Below are 17,639 nucleotides of genomic sequence, written 5' to 3'. Positions count from 1 at the left end.
TAGGGGCACGGGCTGTGCTGGCTCTGTTTCCAGCTGCCACCCTCCCCGTGGGGCCCCGACGTTGGTGAAAAGGACAGCAGCACCCGTCTGATGTCCGTGGGTTTTCTCTAGCCCCCTTAGTGCCTTCTGTCTCCTCGGGGGGAACGTGCTGAGCCGCCTGGCTTGTTCTGGGTGAAGGAAGTCTATTGGGCAAGGTGTTGCGGACGCCCACAGTGGTGGAGGGGCAGTGTGTCGTCCTTGCAGACAGACGTGTGTCAGTTAGTCTTGGGCAGGCTGTCCCTGACCGCCGTCGGGGAAGCCACTCCTAAAAGGGTGCGAGTCCCTCCCTCCACAGAGATGTCCTGCAAGCAGAGTGGGGCCTGTTTTCCCACAGCCTGCTCTGGGTCAGACTCAGGAAGCAACTGGGAGATTCCAGGGAGGCCGCAAGGCGGGGGGACTCACTCTTTTGCAGGGGAGCTTGCTTTGGGGTTGTAGAGCCAAAGCGTGAGCCGGGAGAGGTGTCAGGGAAATCGATCAAGACAGTAGAATCAGAAACACCACAGGCCATTCCATGTTCATTGTCAAGTGAGTAAATCCTGGAGCCTGGGAAGGCTCTTCGTGCAAATCAGGGCATGTTCTGAAGAGTCCCATCTCATGCCTTTTGTCCTTTAAAATATCCCGAGTTTTCTGTTTTATTTCATAGACACACACAGCATTATGTAAAGCTATAGAAAATGTTCTGCTAAATCCCTGCAGAGCTGGCGGTAGCTGAGGGCCGACTGTGCAGCAGGCACTTTTTTTGTAGAAGCTGCGTTTCTGCCCATTTTCCCCATGACAGATCTGAGGCCCAGAGCTAGAAGGTGTAACACTAGCTCCCCCATGTGACTCTGCGGCCCCCCACGATGTTGTCCCCCCACCCCCAGACTTTCTGTTGTTAAGCAAATCTAATTTTCCTTTGAATATTTCCTGGGCCTGCTTAAAGGAAAAGAAACACTCACTTTCCTGAAATCACTTGCCAAGCAACTTCATTGAAGGCACTTAAGAACCTGGGAAGAAAAAGGTAAGGCCCCGATACCAGATGACAGTGACAGTGTGGGGGAAATGCAGTCAGTGACCGCAGGGCTCCTCAGCGCCTGGTGGCGCCAGTACAGGGGCGTTTCCTGTGCTCCCTGGGGCACCCCTCCAGGTCGAGGCTCCTCCTCCTCCAGGTCGAGGCTCCTCCTCCAGGTTGGCGGAGGTAGCACTGAGGCTGTGTCAGGCCAGGGGAGTCACTTGTCTGCAGAGAGCCCCGGGGATCCTGAACGATCCCCAGGTAGGTCCTGTCCGGCCCAGACCCTCGCCCACCCTGTTGTAACACATGGCGTCCAGGTCGTTCTGATTGGCTGCAGGGGGGCCGCCTCCGGTCTCAGCAGAGAGACAGCTATGAGCTAGAATGGAGCAGACAGGAAGCCGGTCAGGGCCAGCACTCTGGGAGAGCAGACCCCACTGGGCTGTTCAGTTGTAGGGTGTGTTACTGTCTAGTTGCACACACCCCATGCCCTGCATTCTGCTCCATGCACTTGCTTTATTTCTCCTGGGTCGCTTTTTCTTTTAATACTAGGGACCAGATGCCAACTGTGAAACTTTGGGTCAAATGTAATAGAAGAAGCTCATACTTTGTTTCTCTTTGAAACCTTGGAAGGCTTGGTAGGGTGGGGTTCAGATTCCTACCTAGATAGATGGTGCGTGCAGTAGACTGGCCGCAGGCTTCATTCCTCCTCGTGGTGCTCTTTGCGTCTACAACTGGACGCCAGGCTGGAGTTCACGGGCTGTGAAGTACAAAAGGCGGCCTTGGAAAGCGCAGTCCCACCTGGTTCCCAGCGTCAGAGTGGCTCGAAACGTGACCGAGTTCCACCTTGGGTGTTTTGGTATTGGCTCTGCCTCCCGCCGAGCACGGGAGTGGCGTGCCCACCTCCTGGCTGTTGCCACTCAGGGTCACTGATTCCAGAAAAGCAGTTTGTGTTCTCGTGAAGGCTCTGCAGGGCACACGGGTGTGGGGGGTGTTGAAGGTGGGAAAGCAGGACCAGCCTGGGAAGTGGAGGGTGTGTCCCCGGAGGGCTACGGGGCGGTTGTCTCGTGATTTTTCCATGTGAATTAGCTTCACATTCAAAACCACGCTTCTCCGCTGAGGGTTATGGTTTTTCCAACATTTTCTCCTGGTCCCATGGAGAACTCCAGTTTTGAAAGAGTGAGTTTTTTTCTTGTTTTGAGTGCAAAAGGGTGAGGTTGGGGAACGATTTTCTCTTGGGAGGTGTGGTCTAGGAAGCAGTGACTATTTTGTTACTCTCTGCCAACCCAAAGCCAAAGGGGAGTTACTTTTCCTTTTTAATGGATTAAAATGACTCAGTCTACCGAGCCCTATTAACACTTTGGCTAAGTTCATGTTCACGTTTTAGTCCTGATGATAGAACTTGTTTGTTATGTCGATCATTTATTAGCCATTCCAACCAAGTCATTGTAGAAAAATGGAATATGCATTTAAAAATCTTGGCAAGCGTGCTAGGCTAGTTTGGTTTGCATTACGGGGGAAAAGAAACGATTCTGAAAACAACTTGAAGGTTCGTTCCACCGACAGACGTGTGGGTAAGGGAAATGCGGTATGTGTGCACAGCGGGACACCCTCCCTCCTTAACGAGTGAGCCACGGCCCGGCCGAACACCTGAGGACTTTATGCTGAGTGAACGAAGCCAGTCGTATGAGGGCAGATACTGCATGATTCCATTCCAGTGAGAGCCCTAAAACAGCCAAATTCACACACCCAGCGTGGATTGGTGGGTGCCAGGGGCTGGGGGAGGCCGAATGGTGAATCGCTGTTCAACAGGAGTGAAGTTTTGGTGACCCAAGATGAGTGCACTCGGGAGACCTGCCTGCGGTGCAGCCCGGTGCCGTGGTCGGCAGCTCTGTGCTGTCCGTTCACGTGTTTGTTAAGAGGGTAGAACTCACGTCCCGTGTTCTTACCGCAGTGACGTTTATGAAAGAAAAACAGTTGAAACTAAAAATCTTAGAAATGACCGAAGTGGACTTAACCTCTCTCTCTTTTTTTTTTCTTTTGCCCTCCTAGGGCCTGGGTTCCGATAAATAATTGCTACCTCATGTCTAAAGAAATTCCTTTTTCTGTGAAAAAGACTAAAAGCATCTTCAACAGTGCCATGCAGGAGATGGAGGTGTACGTGGAGAACATTCGCAGGAAGTTTGGGGTTTTTAACTACTCCCCATTCAGGACGCCCTACACGCCCAACAGCCAGTACCAGATGCTGCTCGACCCCAGCAACCCCAGCGCCGGCGCCGCCAGGATAGACAAGCAGGAGAAGGTCAAGCTCAACTTCGACATGACGGCGTCCCCCAAGATCCTGATGAGCAAGCCCATGCTGGGCGGGAGCACCGGCCGCAGGATCTCGCTGTCGGACATGCCCCGCTCCCCCATGAGCACAAACTCCTCCGTGCACACGGGCTCCGACGTGGAGCAGGACCCCGAGAAGAAGACCCTGTCCAGCCACTTCAGCGCCAGCGAGGAGTCCATGGACTTCCTGGACAAGAACACAGGTCAGCCCCGGGCGGGGGAGGGCGGGCCAGGCCCCTGGGGTCTCGGGTTTCCATCGGTGCACACCTGGTGGACCCACGCTGGCCAGTGGTGCCGAGCCAAAGGGAGCTTCGTGGAGTTTCACACCAGTGGAGCAGGTTTTAATTTTAAGATGAGCAATGCAACTGAGTCCCTGTGGGCCATTTTGCAGGGAGGCGGCCAAACGTCCTCCCAGACTCAGCCCGGACGCCTCTTAGTTGAATCACAGCAGCTTCCTGCCACAGCCTTTTCTGTATCAGGCATTTTATTTTAATTGAAACATTGTTTTTCCGTCAAAATCGTGCACTCACATCACTTAGTGCTTAAATATCAGAGAAACCGGCCAGGTAGCCCATTATAGATTTGTGCCCACACGCTGTCCCCCTCCTTAAAGGTTGCCTTGTTGAATAGTTGTCTTGCGTTTTTGACACTTGCTACAGTGAAGTGGGTAAGAATGAGGACACTGGTCTCGGATTCAGTTCCGCCACCTCCCTCTGTGGCTCCGTCCAAGGTTTCCTCATCAGTAACATGAGGATAATAGAACCGGCCCCCGAGGTTCTGGATGGGTTAAGGGAATCGGTGAACAGAGAGCTCAGAACGGTGCCTGGAATAGGAAGTGCTACAAAAATGCGGACGACCCTGTCACTTCTTTGGGTGGTTGCTGATCACAGGCCTGGGTGCATTAGGAGGGGTGCTGGCAGTGAGGATCACTGTGCTGGCTGTGTGTGCAGAACATAAGGGTGCCTTGAATGCTTTCTACCCAGACGTAATATGGTTGTATGTTAAATACTTACGAACTCTGTTGCTTCCACAAGGAAGTAGGTTTACTCTTGTTTTTCTTGAAACATGGCCTTCACTGTTTGTTCTTTGTTATTCTACCTTTGAGAGACGTGGCCCCAGAGAAGCTTTCCCGCTAAGGAGGCTGGTAAAGGCGGCCAACCCTCAGGCTCTGTGCTGGGGAGACCCCAGGGCACACGCTCCTCTGGGGCTCCAGCCCATGGTTGCCAGGCAGGACTGTGGGCTTGTGGTTTTTAGATCTTCACACTCTTCCAGAGACCTGAGAAATCTGTATTTATTACATGAAAACGTTTTTATATAAAATCTCCCATCATTAAATGTCAATGCAAAATACCACAGAATACTTTTCAGAATGGATAAAGCACACGTGCGCATCGTAGACTTCCTGCCAAAGCAGTGACCTTGGGTAGCTTTTCAGACTCCCCCCCTCCCCCCCGACCCTTCACTCAGAATCCTCAGGAGGAGGCCTCACATCTTCCAGAGACCACAGAAGGCCCCAGAGGGTGAAATGATAGGGCTCAGTTCGTTGTGACCTCCATCCCACCCACGTGGGTTGTGTTGGTTTTCCTTGGTTCTGGTTGGTTGGTTACATTCAGGTGCTGCTTGTAGCTGTTCCCCAATTGGCTCTAGGTGGAGAGGAGAGAGCCAAGTGGAACCAATGGCTTCTGGTTCTTGGAAATGAAGGCTAACGGCCCCTCCAGTTCCGATCCTAGCCAGGTGGACCTAGGCACTCACGGCTGGGTTTTAGTGCTTTGTCCCAGAATGACGGGACTTGGGTGGACAGTGTCAGAAAAGCTTCCCTTTGTGTCTGACCAGAGTCCTTAAAAGCTTACTCAGATTCCACCACGCGAGTCCATCTAACGGAATGCGGTGGCTGTGTCATCACCCAGACTCCCTAGCCCGCACGTTCCCACGGGGCGCACACTGTTGAGAAGGTGCTGTAACCTGGGCAGTGACCTCGGGCGGGAGTCACTGTCACCTGAACTTTCATTGCCCGCCCCCCGCAGAACCACCGATTTCATTAACATTCTTTACACATTCAACCGCTGACGTAGCTTCATCTTAAGCTAGATAAGGGAAATGTGTAAGCTCGTGTGTTTAAATTGCTCGTGGTATTTTTTTTCTAAAATCCATGAAATGAGTACCTAACTTGTAAAATACCAATGCTCGTGAACCCCCCCTTGCCTCTCTGGCTCCACATTTCAGGACACATAGTTTCATGTGATTACGAGAACACCTACCATGTGTCGCCTCACTTTCTTCTCCCCTGGGGAGGACAGAGGTTTGAGATGACATCAGAAATCCTGACAAAACTTCCCCCTCATTTGAGTAGGTTTCCGGTGCTTTAGTAAACTTGAAAGTTCCTTTCTTCAAATACAATCCCCTTGTTGGTGTGTGCCTGGGTCATTTGGCTAATCATGAGTACAGGTAATACTCACAGTTGTTTAATCTTACAAATTGCCCTCTTTTTTGGTAGGAGTCAGGTAGTAAATATTTTAGGCTTTGGATGTTTCATGAACTATTAATCCTTTTGATTATTTCCTCCCCAGCCATTGAAAAAAAGGTAAAAGAAATACCCTTTTTAACTTGCAGGCTGTACAAGAACAGGTGGTGTGCGCTAGGTTTGGCCTGTGGGTCGTTTTGCCGGCCTCTGTTACAGGCTAAGAGACACTGAGCCAGTCTCCCCATTTGTGGAAGGCAAGTTGAGGTTCCTCTGAGGAGTGTGGGGAGGTGCCCAGGGTCCCACCCCTGCCTCCTGAGGCCAGACCTGGTTTTCTTTTCACTGCACTCTACTGCCTTCTGCTGTTTGCAGTGATGACAACAGTTAGTGGAAGCTGGGGAACATTTATTGAAATGTTCCCATACTCAGACAAGACTGTGATTTATCCAAAACTGTGTTAAAAAAAAAAGAATGCCATAGGAACAGAAAAACCAGATTAGTTAAAACAATGAAAAATTTGTACCCAGCAACATAAAATTTAAATTACATAAAACCTTTATGAGAGTTTAGAAACCCTTATTTTCGGGGGCGGGGGAATTGAGGAGCTCAGATTCGTGTGTCTATAATCCTTAGAACGGAGTTTATCCTTCCGAGAAACACTTTGTGTCCTGGAGTCCTGTTCTCTTAATGTTCAGAATGGTTTATCTTTTTGGTGATTTTTCTCGTTCCCCCTTTATGTAGACCTCCTGGGCAGAATGGATGCCTTTGTCAATACTGGCTTGTGGGATCCCAATTTAAGTCATTAATAATACGTCAGGGTCCTGGGGCCTGGTGGTCACCACCCTGTGAGCTAACAGTCCTTCAGTCGTACAGCTTAGGGTTACTACTTAGAGAGAAGGGACTCGTTTCCATAAGCTCCTTTTTATTGTGAGATCGTTGTGTGCTTGTTGTAGAATAATTGTTATTTATTATTTACAAAGGCTGAAGCCACATGGTGTCCCACCTTCCCCAGCCAGCCCTTAGTCTCCAACACTTTTCCCATGTTGGTTTATCAGCCGTATTATTAATGGGAGGGCCAGGCAGGCGTGGGAGGCAGTGAGGCTGGGAGTGGGAGGGACCAGGGTGAACTGAAGCAGGAATACACCCTGATCGTGACTGAGGACTTGTACATATGTGTACACGCATGACACCTCCCAAAGCAAGTGCCGCTCTGAGCCGAGCTTTTTTGCTAGAGGGCACAGGGGCCCTTTCCTCCTCCCAGTTGGAGCCAAGTGAGCACGGCAGCTCAGCGTTGCCAGATTTCTGGTTGTTTAAGGCAAGTCTCAAATATTTTTTAGAAGGACTTGTGGTCCTTGGCTCAAATGAAAACACAAGACAAAATCGCATGTGACATCAAGTGCACCTGTGCACCACTTGGTTCCTGGATCACCTGTTTGCCGTGTCCACTGGAGCCCGGTCAGCGGTTCTTTTGTGTTCGCTTAACCTTGTGTTCTGCATACTTTTTCAAGGTAGTGAAGAACCCTTGGACACAGCGTTTCTGTCTCATCATAGACGGTTCGGGGACGTCCTGCCACCCAAGACTTGTGCAGGACAGGACTTTGAACATGCAGGTCGTTTCTAGGGTTTTGTAAGAGGAGGAAACTTAGCCTGGATCAGCGCCTGCTCCTCCACCTCCAACCTCCTCCCCCCACCCCACCCAGGGAGCTGGGGTGCACGGGAAGTAAGGGGCGCTTTTTTCTAATTCAGTTCTAAGACTCATGTTCCATGGAGTCAGAACGGGGCTTAGCACAGGCTAGGGTTTTGTAAATGTGGACAATAAGTGACATGTTTTAGCCCCGCGCGGGTGAATTGCACATCAAAGTATAAAATCTTATTAAATTATTGGTGACTTCAAAGGCTATTAGTTCTTCCTTTGGGCAAGATTTATGGCCTTATAAAAGGATTAGCATTCATTTCAAAGCTTAATTGAAACAAGCATTTCCCAATGTCTTTTTTTTTTTTTTTTTTGCTTTTGAAAATGTCTAGAGTGATTTAAAACAGGGTTTGTCAATGGTGGCACTGTTGCCACGTGGGGCCGGGTGACTCTGCTGCAGGGCTGTCCTGTGCACCGTGGGACACTTAGCAGCATCTCTGGCCTCTGCCCACGAGAGGCTAGCAGTGCACCTGCTCACAAATGCGACAGCCAAACATGTCTCCAGACAGTGTCACATGGCCCCTGGAGGGCACAGTCACCCCTCGTTCCCCGTGCAGAACTGCTGATTTAATAATATATCATGCTTTTGAATTTCAGCCCTGACGACATTCTGATTGCTTCATGTTTATCTTTGAAGCTGTTCAATATTTACATTTAATTTTGTCTCGTTGTTTTGAGCATAAAAATATTCCTTTTAAATTTTAATACTATATAGAATTAATAGCAGATCATTTCTACCCTGAGAGGTGACAACTGTTAAGAATGGTCTGTCCCGGACTTCCGGCCAAGATGGAGGCGTAGATGGAAACACTGTGCCCCCTCCCACAACTAAATTTAAAGACAGCTAAGTTTTAGAAACAAAAACGCAGCCAAAACAGTGAACATTGAACTGTACAGAAGTCCGACAACAACAAACCACTCAACCAGACCGGTAAGAGGGGTGGAGGCAGTAGCGGAGTGGGTCAGGCTGGAAAGACCTTTCGGTCCTACCGACCCAGGAGTGAAGGCGGAGGTGGTTGGTGGATCCCAAGCGTGGGGTGGCGATGGGCGGACCCAGTGAGGGCGCAGGGTGGCTGGCTGCCTGCAGTCACACATTCGCGCGCAGATAAACCAAGTGAAGGAACGAACAGTGAGACAGACTGCTCAGGCTAGGGCCCCAGTGACAGGAATTAGAGCCTGAAAGCACCAACTGGAAAGACTTTCTCGGGGCCGAGGGGCCGGGAGAGGCTCCCAGGCTAACAGAGTTTGTTGGAGAGACCCACAGGGTCCTGGAGAGTACACGGGCCCACACACCCGGGAACCAGCACCAGAGGGTCCCAATTTGCTTGTGAGAAGCCGCAGAGGGGACAGATATCTGAGAGACAGCGGAGCAAAGCACCATCCCCCCCCCCCCCCACCCTGCCCCCACGTACAGAGTCACAACCCAGCGACTGAGTGGCCCGGCCCTGGTGAACACCTAGGCTCCGCCCCTCAAACATAACAGGTGCGAACAGACCAAACATTATGACTTGAGAACAGCTCAAAGCCCCAAAGCCTATAACTCTAAGCCACCAAGAAATAGCCAAACTTTCAGATGCACAGTTCAAAATACTGGTCATCAGGATGCTCACAGAACTGGTTGATTTTAGCCACAAATTAGAGGAACATATGGAGGCTAAACTGATTGAAATGAAGGGAAATGCACAGGAAACCAATAGTGATGGAAAGGAAACTGGGACTCAAATCAAGGGAGTGGACCAGAAGGAAGAAAGAAACAACCAAACAGAAAAGAAGGAAGAAACAAGAATTCAAACAAATGAGGAGAGGCTCAGGAACCTCCAGGACATCTTTAAATGTTCCAACATCCAAATTATAGGGGTACCAGAAGGGGAAAGAAACAGCCACGAGTGGAAAACTATTTGAACAAATAATAAAGGAGAACTTCCCCAATCTGGCAAAGGAAATAGACTTCCAGGAAATCCAGGAAGCTCAGAGAGTCCCAAAGAAGTTGGACCCAAGAAGGAACACACCAAGGCACATCATAATTACATTAGCCAAGACTAAAATGAAGGAGAGAATCCTAGAAACAGCAAGAGATAAGGGGACAGTCACCTACAAAGGAGTTCCCATAAGACTGTCAGTGGATTTCTTAAAAGAGACCTTACAGGCAAGAAGGGGCTGGAAAGAAGTATTCCAAGTCATGAAATCCAAAGACCTACATCCAAGATTGCTCTATCCAGCAAAGCTTTCATTTAGAATGGAAGGGCAGAGAAAGTGCTTCTCAGATAAGGTCAAATTCAAGGAGTTTTTTTTAAAAAAATTTATCTCATGGTCAAAACAAAGGAACTTTATATGTCTGTGAAATTTACAGCTTGTTTCTGTTATTTATTTTGACCCTTCCCCCCCCCCCCCCCCACACACACACCCCACACACAGAACTATAAGGATAGTGACCGTACAGGTGATGTTGCTGCCATCCTCTGCAGGACCACAAGTTGAGCAGGGCTCTGTAGGCCACCTCCTGGCCCGCCCTTTTCCTTCTTAAGCTCGATCTCTTAAGCATGGAATGGTGAGGTCTCTTGTGATAGTATCTTTGCATATTTTTTATTCTTGTTCCCTTTACAATTAGGTTTCCTTGTCATACATAGTTCCTTGTGGTCCCCAGCCATGCTCTGCTAGGGAGCTAAGCCAGACCCCCTCTGCTGGACATGCTGGTTAGTTTGTTTCCGAGAATGTAATTAGGAAAGCCTGGTTTACGGTCCTCAGGGGGAGTACATTGTACCCACATTTTCAGCCCCTGCAGATCTTTTGGGAGCAGGTAAAACGTAAATGAATGCATTATTTTAAAAAAATCAACCCAAACATCTTTTTTTTATTTTTAAAGATTTTTATTTAATTATTTTTTAGAGGGGAAGGGAAGGAGAGAGGGAGAGAAATATCAATATATGGTTGCCTTTCATGCATCCCCTGCTGGGAACTGGCCTGCAACCCAGGCATGTGCCCTGACTGGGAATCGAACTGTGATACTCTGGTTCGCAGGCCTGTGCTCAATACACTGAGCTACACCAGCCAGATTCAACCCAAACATCTTAACACTAAAGATTTTATTGGAAATATTTAAGTCTTTTAAAATGTCTTTGATGTCATTTACTCGTGTTTCTTTGGGTAACAGGCCCTTTGGTTCTGCTCGTTGTCATACTAGAGGTCATAGTTACCCAGGGTCTCCCCAGTAGTGGTAACAGCCCCCGGGTGAGAGAATGTTGTGTGCCGGGCCAGGCGTTCGTTAATCCATACAGCAATACTGACTTCACTTCGTATTCGAAAAAGCTTAATTCTCGAGATAATTTCACGTGTTTATCGAGCACTTGCTAAGCACCAGTCCATCTGGGTTACCCCATCTCGTTCCCGCCTCCTCCCTTCGTTTCCAGAAACACAGCTGCTTCGTTCGTCCCTGTGTGGACCGATCATCCTCAGCACAGCTGCCGCTTGGGGCCAAAGGTAATTCTTGGTTCCGGGAGGCTGTCCTGTGCACTGTTGGACTTTAGCGGCATCCCTGGTCTCCCCTCCCCAGGTGCCAGTAGCACGCTGTCTCCTAGTCTGGCAACCACACTGTCTTCAGGCCACGGCTCTGTGTGCCCTTCCTTCAGGGGGCAAAAATCGCTCTGGAATGAGGACCATGGGTTTGGGTGATTGAAACCAGAGTCCTAGAGGTTAATGGGGGTTAGAAAATGATGCTACACCAGGAGCAGACAATAATATAGTACTTAGTAGATGCCAGGCACTGTTCAGGTGACTAATTTATTTGACTGTTACAACTCGATGAGGGTAGGTACTTTTATCCTCCCTTCGTATTGTGGTGTTAGTATTCCTCGCTGCTGCTGCTGCTGGCAAAGGAGATTCAGAGACACTGGGTAACTTACCTGGGGTTGCCCAGCGTGTGTGCCCCGTCTGGCTCCCAGGTCCACGCTTGAGTCCACTTCTCGCTGCGTCTTGAGTCTTTCCCCACTCTGTTACCTTAACTACGGTGTTGGCAGGTCCTGGCACAGGACATGTGGTTTCCTCCTGTATATTGAGTAGCCAAGTTGGGGTACATGTCTGGGTGCCTGACACCTTTGCCATCAACAGCGTTTTCTTAAGGACCGGACCATCTCAGAGTCAGTGCTTCCTGCGTGTCCAAGGAGAGCTGGCTGTGTCATCACCTGTTACACATTCAGTAACAGGGCCGTCCCAGTAACGTCCAAGGGCAGGATCTACAGGGTCTCTAGGAGGCTCTAGGTGGCACCCCATTTAGTTAGATGGCTTGGTTTCTGTTCTTCCTCCCCCCACCCAGTGGATGAGGGTCAGGGAGCAGCATGAAGTACGCGTAAGGTATTTATAAAAGCCTTGGGGATGGATCTGGCCCTCCACCTCCCTGTCAAAGTGTGAAACACAGTATAAGGGAGATAATTTACCAGCGTCTCCTCACTCCATCTGGGGCTGCATGTACTTACTTCCCTCGGCAGGGCAGAGCCTTTGAAATGGGAATCCCCAGCTCTCCCGAGGGGTCAGGTCGCCCCGGGCAGGTGCAGTGGCTGTGGGAGCCGACCCCTGCGTCTCCCGCAAACGGATGGATGCCATTTGTAAGCCTGGCTCTGGCCTCTGCATCTGGGCTGTGGTGGGGGCTGGTTTAATCGCTATTTATTTTGAGATTTACACCCGTGAATGGGCCAAGCTAATTTCAGTGGCGGCTTAGCCGATTTGTCTTAGAGCTTTGTGTCTGAGAGAATAACCGGGGAGGCCTCCTTGCTTTGTGGCTTTAACGGTTTAACACTGGGTGAAAGCCCTTTGCTTTGAAAGAAGGGGCCAGCCCTGCGCGCTCCACCCCATCTGTGCTGCTCTGCTGGCCTGTGGCAATCAAATACATTTCTCTATGTGCCCCCCCCCCCCCAGGTTTTATTTGTCTCTTTCTTTGTAAACCTGTCTTTTAACAAGTGCCGTCCTCCTTTCAGCGTCACCGGCCTCCACGAAGACAGGACAAGCGGGGAGTTTGTCAGGCAGCCCGAAACCTTTCTCTCCTCAAGCGTCCACGCCAGTCACGACGAAAACCGACAAGACGTCCACCACCGGGAGCATCCTGAATCTTAACCTGGGTCAGTTGGGATATTTGGAAGTCTCTTTCTCGGGCAGCTGTGAATATTTTTACAAGTTGCAATGTCCTCTTTTGTGTGTGGTTCTTGAACTCTGTGGTTCTCGAACTCCGAACTCTCCGAGCCAGCGGTTTAGAAGGTACAGTGGGTGAACATGCAGAGAGACCAATAAAAGGAACAAGTTAAGGGGTTTCCTGGGGCCCGGAGACGTGCGAAGCTGTTTATCACGGAGTAACGTAGGCCAGTATTTACGACCTTACTTGCCCTTGACCATAGTAACCCAGTTCTCATTTATGTAAAAATATGTTTGAAGTTTTATATATATACTAGACATACATCAAATATTACGAATCCATATGTGTCTTTTCTCTGTGCAGTATATTCTGATATTAGTGTTTCCTCAATTCTTTTATTTATTTTTTCTTTTAAAGCACTATTTTAGGCCAAAGTCATCTGCAAAAGTTGGAACTGGAAACGCTGAGTCTGTAACTTTATGAAGTTATTGTTTTGTTGATTCCACCAAGGCTCCCAGTTTTTATTGAGCATCTATTATGTGCTATGTACTGCTTCAGGCACGGGGCAGTGTGGTGAGCAGGAGCCCTGCTGTTACGGACGGAGCTTGGGTTCCAGAAAGGGGCAGAGAATAAGCAAGGGAGATAAACAGGACAGCGGGAGCCATAAAGTGAAATGGGAAAATAGGATAAAGAGAGGGATGGGCAGGCTGGGCCGGGGAGGAGAGGTAGTGGGAGGGGTAGGGAAGGCCTGTTTGAGTGGAGAGTTGCATGACAGGAAAAAAAGAGCCAGGCCTGGACCAGGCCGAAGAACATTCTAGAAGGAACAAGAACTTTACAGGCTCTAGGGTAAGGAAGAACTGCGTGTTACAGGACTGGCAAGGAAGCCCAGGCGGTGCGTCACGGTGGGGGGCAGGGAGGTGAGGCTGTGAGGTCAGAGAGCACAGGGCCCCTGAGGACCCTGGTTTGAGTGGTGGAGGGCAGTGAACTGACTGTGTCAGAGGGGCCTCTTGGCTCTTGGGTGGAGACCTCTGTCCACCTGGGCAGTTCCTCTCTCCCCTCAAATGACACTGCTGGTGTCTGGAGACATTCGTAGTTGTCACAACTGGGGGTGGGGGATGCTGCTGGCATCCAGTGGGCAGAAATGCAGTTGAACCGCCCTGCAGTGCACCGAGTAGCTCCCCCTCCCCCAGGAATTCCTGGCTGTCCCAGTAACCATGGTGACGGATTGGCTATGGCGGGAGGAATAGGGACCAAGAGTGCAGTTTTAGATTCTGAGTGTTGGGTGCCCCAAGGCCAGGTCAAGGCAGGAGGTATATTCTGAGTTGTACACAGGGGTAAGTTAAGATCAGCAGCTCTCCCAGCACCGTGGCCAGGGCGGGGTGGCCACGCCTGCTGCTGGCAGTGAGTAATGGGTGTTTGCAGGTCAGGAATGCTGTTACACATCCTGCCGTGCCCCCCTCTGCCCCCTGCTGCCCCCTCCCGGCAGTAGTGCTGAGATTTAGATCCTGGTCTAGGGCAGAAAGGAAGAGTAAGGGCCCTGGGGCACTTTAGTGAGGAGGGTAGTCAGCACAGGGGGTTGAAAAGGAGCCGGGGACAAAGACAGAGCCACGCCCTGGAGCCTCCAGCACAGAGTTTCGGGAAGGAGCTTGAGGAAGGAGCTTGAGCGGGAATGCGGAGCCTCCGGGGTCAGGAAGAAGCGCATTCCTTCTGCTTCCTCTTGTCCTGCAGTGCCCTTTTCAGATGGAGAAACTGAGGTCTGGAGAGCGGGTTCTGATGCTCAGCGTGGCAGAGTCCGATGGTGGTGGGGCTGGAGCGAGCCTGTGTGTCCATGGAGGCCAGTGCCTGGGTCCCCCTGCGTCCCCTCTCAGTGTAGCTCCGACGTGATCGGACAGTCGGGGTGGTTTTAGGGGATCCAGTCCGCACTGACTGTGGGCATTGCTCCCTTGAACAGAAGGGGGGCCCGTTTGCTGCCCTGGGGAATAGTCGCCGTTCTCAGCTGTGTGGCTTGTGCTCATGCCCTCCTCCCGCCTCCACACCCCGGAAAGAACGGCTGTGTGCAGGCGTTCTCACGGTCCCATTTCCTCTTTGCCAACCGTGCGGGGCAAGAATAGCTCCTTCCCTAAGCCAGGAGGTCCTGGGGCATCCTCATGACACTGGTCTTTCGGTTTGGCTTGACCCATGGTGGGAGTGCACAGTCTCTTCCTGGCCTGTGTTTGGGTGGTGGGCACAGTGGAACCCAGGCCTCAGGACCCCCCACTGGCTCTTCCCACGCCGGGACACGTGCCTCATTTTTGTCGGCGGAATGCAAATATGGGTGTCTTAGGGCTGGGATTTCGGGTACCTCCTAGAAAACGGGGCAGATAGGGACCAATGAAAAGTGTCATGGATGGGTAGAGAAAAATGGGGAAGTGGAGGGAACCACTAAATAATTCTCACCCATCCCAGGGGTGGGGCATGTGCTTCCTGGGGCTTGATTATGTCTGACGTCTCTGTAAATACTGGGAGGAGACTGAAGTGAGGCAGCACTAGTGATAATGATGCCGCTGTTACATCTAACAAAATATTTAATGTAAAGGTTACATTGGAATAGGCAGAATTACAGAGATGGCAAACAGGTACGTGATGGCCAGGGGTCGGGGGTGGGTGATGGTTTTACAGATCCCAAAGGGACGTCCGTGGCCGACAGAATTGTCCTGCGTTCTGTTCGTGGTGCGGGTTACCGAAATCCGTGCAGGTGTTAAAATTCGGTGCATTTTACTCCTGCAAATGAAAACTACTAAAAAAATACAATACCCTGATAGCCCCGTTTCCCAGAAGTGGAAACCAAGGCCCAGAGAAGTCAGGTTACCCTCCCTGCATCACATGTGGTTCGGGGCACAGTCGGGCCTGTGTCGCTCTGTAGCCTTGGGCTCTTGACGGGGAAGCAGGAGCTGAAAATGCTTCAGGGTGCAGGGCCCTGCTGTGACTTGCATGTGCCCTTGGAGGAACCGGTCCCTCTGGTGGGGGCTGCGGGTAAGGTGATGTCCTGAAGGGGGGTCACACGGAGGGCAAAGTGCTTTTGTAAAGGAAGCAGCTCCCATTACTTGAACAGGGTTGTCCGTCGGATAACTAAATTTTCGAGAGAAACAGAAAAACAGATTTTTATGTGAATTCTCCTAGTTTTTATTTTATATTTTTTAAATCCTCACCTGAGAATATGTTGGATTGATGTTAGAGAGCGAAGGAAAGTGGAGTGGGGGGGAAAGGGAGAGGGAAGAAATCTATCGCTGGGTTGCCTCCTGTATATGCTCCAACCTGGAATCGAACCTTCAGCCTGCAGATGCATGGGATGACACTTCAACCCACTGAGCCACCTGACCAGGGCAAATGCGCCTAGATTTTAAAATTTGGCCTCAATTTTGTCAAAAAATAAAAACTCTACTTGGGCCAAATAAATAGAACTAAAAATACGCAAACCAGCTCCTGGGTCACCCGTTGGTTACCGAATTACTCTTAAAATTAATTCTGGTGTGTGAGCCAGGGGACGGTTTCTGCAGAGACCGCCCTGCCCCTGCTGCCGGCCCATGGCCCCGCACTGGCTGTTCTGGGCCTCTTCTCCCAGCTCCAGACGAGGAGCCGGACCCCGGAGGGTTGTCGTGGCCCCTCCTGTGACTCTATGGTGATTCTAAGTAAGCCATCAATAAGACTGAGCTGGTGAAGCTAGGAGAGAGGAGGAGGCCCTGATTCTTCTAGTTCCGGTTTGTGTTCTCTGCAAATTCTCATCTCCTCTTACCTCCCAGAGGGTGCCTGCTTTGGGCGGAACACACGCAGCCGCAGTTCAGCCCTCCTGGTCATCACAGAGATGCGCCTCACCGCTCTCAGGGCAATGGAGCGTGGTCAGAACGGAGCACTAGGGCTTGCTTTTTCGGCTGCTGGGAGGTGTCCTTTCTTCCTCTGTGGGACCTTGGCAGTCAGGCATTCTTCCAGAGCCTGGGTGCACAGCAGGGGCCCTGGTCTCCCGGAGATTGTGTTGATTTTTTTAAAATCCTTGCCACAGGATATATTTATTGATTTGAGACACTCCCCCCTTCCCCACAGAGGGGGGGGAGAAACTTTAATTGGCTCCCTCTTGTGCCCATTTGCATACGCCTGTGTGACTGAACCAACACGCAGGTGTGTGCCCTGACTGGGGGATCAAACCCGCGGCCCTCCGGCGCACTGGATGCTGGTCTAACCCATTGATCCACCCAGGCCAGGACTTGATTTTTTTCTGAAACAGTGAATCAGGTGAGGAAGATCTCTGTGTGGCTTCATGGACATGAGAACATCTGCCAGGGTCTCTTGTCTGAGTATCATGCCCTCGCAGGAGCTGCCATTCTATGGCTCCTGGAAGTCCATCCATCATGGTCTGCCGACAGCTTTTGAACAAAGGAAAAAAAATTTTTTTTAAAGATTTTATTTATTTATCTTTAGAGAGGAAAGGAAGGAGAGAAGGAGAGAAATACCAATGTATGGTTGCCTCTCATGAGTCCCCCACTGGGAACTGGCCTGCATCCCAGGCATGTGCCCCAACTGGGAATCGAACCGCAATCGTGTGGTTCGCAGGCCCATGCTCAATCCACTGAGCTACACCAGCCAGGGCGAAAGAAAGAAAATTTTTTTAACCAAAAAAGAAGTGCTTGTATTTCTCTTTCAAAAAGTTTATTTGGTTTTTGTAAGTCATGCATGCCCAGGGTAAAAGAAATTTCAAAGTACAGAAGGGTGTTTAATGAAAACGCTGGCTGCCACCTCTGATTACCTGCCTCTGTGCTGCCTCCTCCCAGGTGACCTTGGTCACCTGTTGTTGGCCTCTGTGGAGAGCTCTCCTTGATATATCCCAGTGGTTCTCTGCCTGGGGGGTGTTGCTCCCCCAGGGACGTGGGGCACTGTCTGGAGACATTTTTGTTGCCACAGCTGGAATGTGGGTGCCACTGGCATTTGGTAGGTGGAGGCCGGGGTTACTGTGCACAGGACGGCCTGGCCCCCACCACTA

At 50.6% G+C, this 17,639-nt stretch overlaps 1 protein-coding gene across 24 annotated transcripts in view; it reads left to right on the top strand.

Annotated features, from left to right (window-relative positions):
• The window catches only part of ZMYND8 (zinc finger MYND-type containing 8), a 111,764-nt gene that overhangs the window by 59,015 nt on the left and 35,110 nt on the right, over positions 1 to 17,639 (top strand). For 15 of the 24 annotated variants that reach the window (XM_037044217.1, XM_037044212.1, XM_037044218.1 and 12 more), the window contains 3 exons: positions 962 to 1,039; positions 3,080 to 3,561; positions 12,477 to 12,617. In XM_037044217.1, the coding sequence (XP_036900112.1) occupies positions 962 to 1,039; positions 3,080 to 3,561; positions 12,477 to 12,617 (701 nt within the window). The remainder of the gene's footprint in view (positions 1 to 961; positions 1,040 to 3,079; positions 3,562 to 12,476; positions 12,618 to 17,639) is intronic. The other 9 variants (XM_037044229.1, XM_037044232.1, XM_037044227.1 and 6 more) reach the window with 1 other exon arrangement.

This window comes from Sturnira hondurensis, unplaced genomic scaffold (genome assembly GCF_014824575.4).
Source record: "Sturnira hondurensis isolate 20B ecotype Veracruz unplaced genomic scaffold, ASM1482457v3 Scaffold0004136, whole genome shotgun sequence".
In the NCBI taxonomy this organism is placed as follows: Eukaryota; Metazoa; Chordata; class Mammalia; order Chiroptera; family Phyllostomidae; genus Sturnira; species Sturnira hondurensis.
The sequence above is the reverse complement of the archived record's forward strand: the minus strand, read 5'-3'. Positions and strand labels throughout refer to the sequence as shown.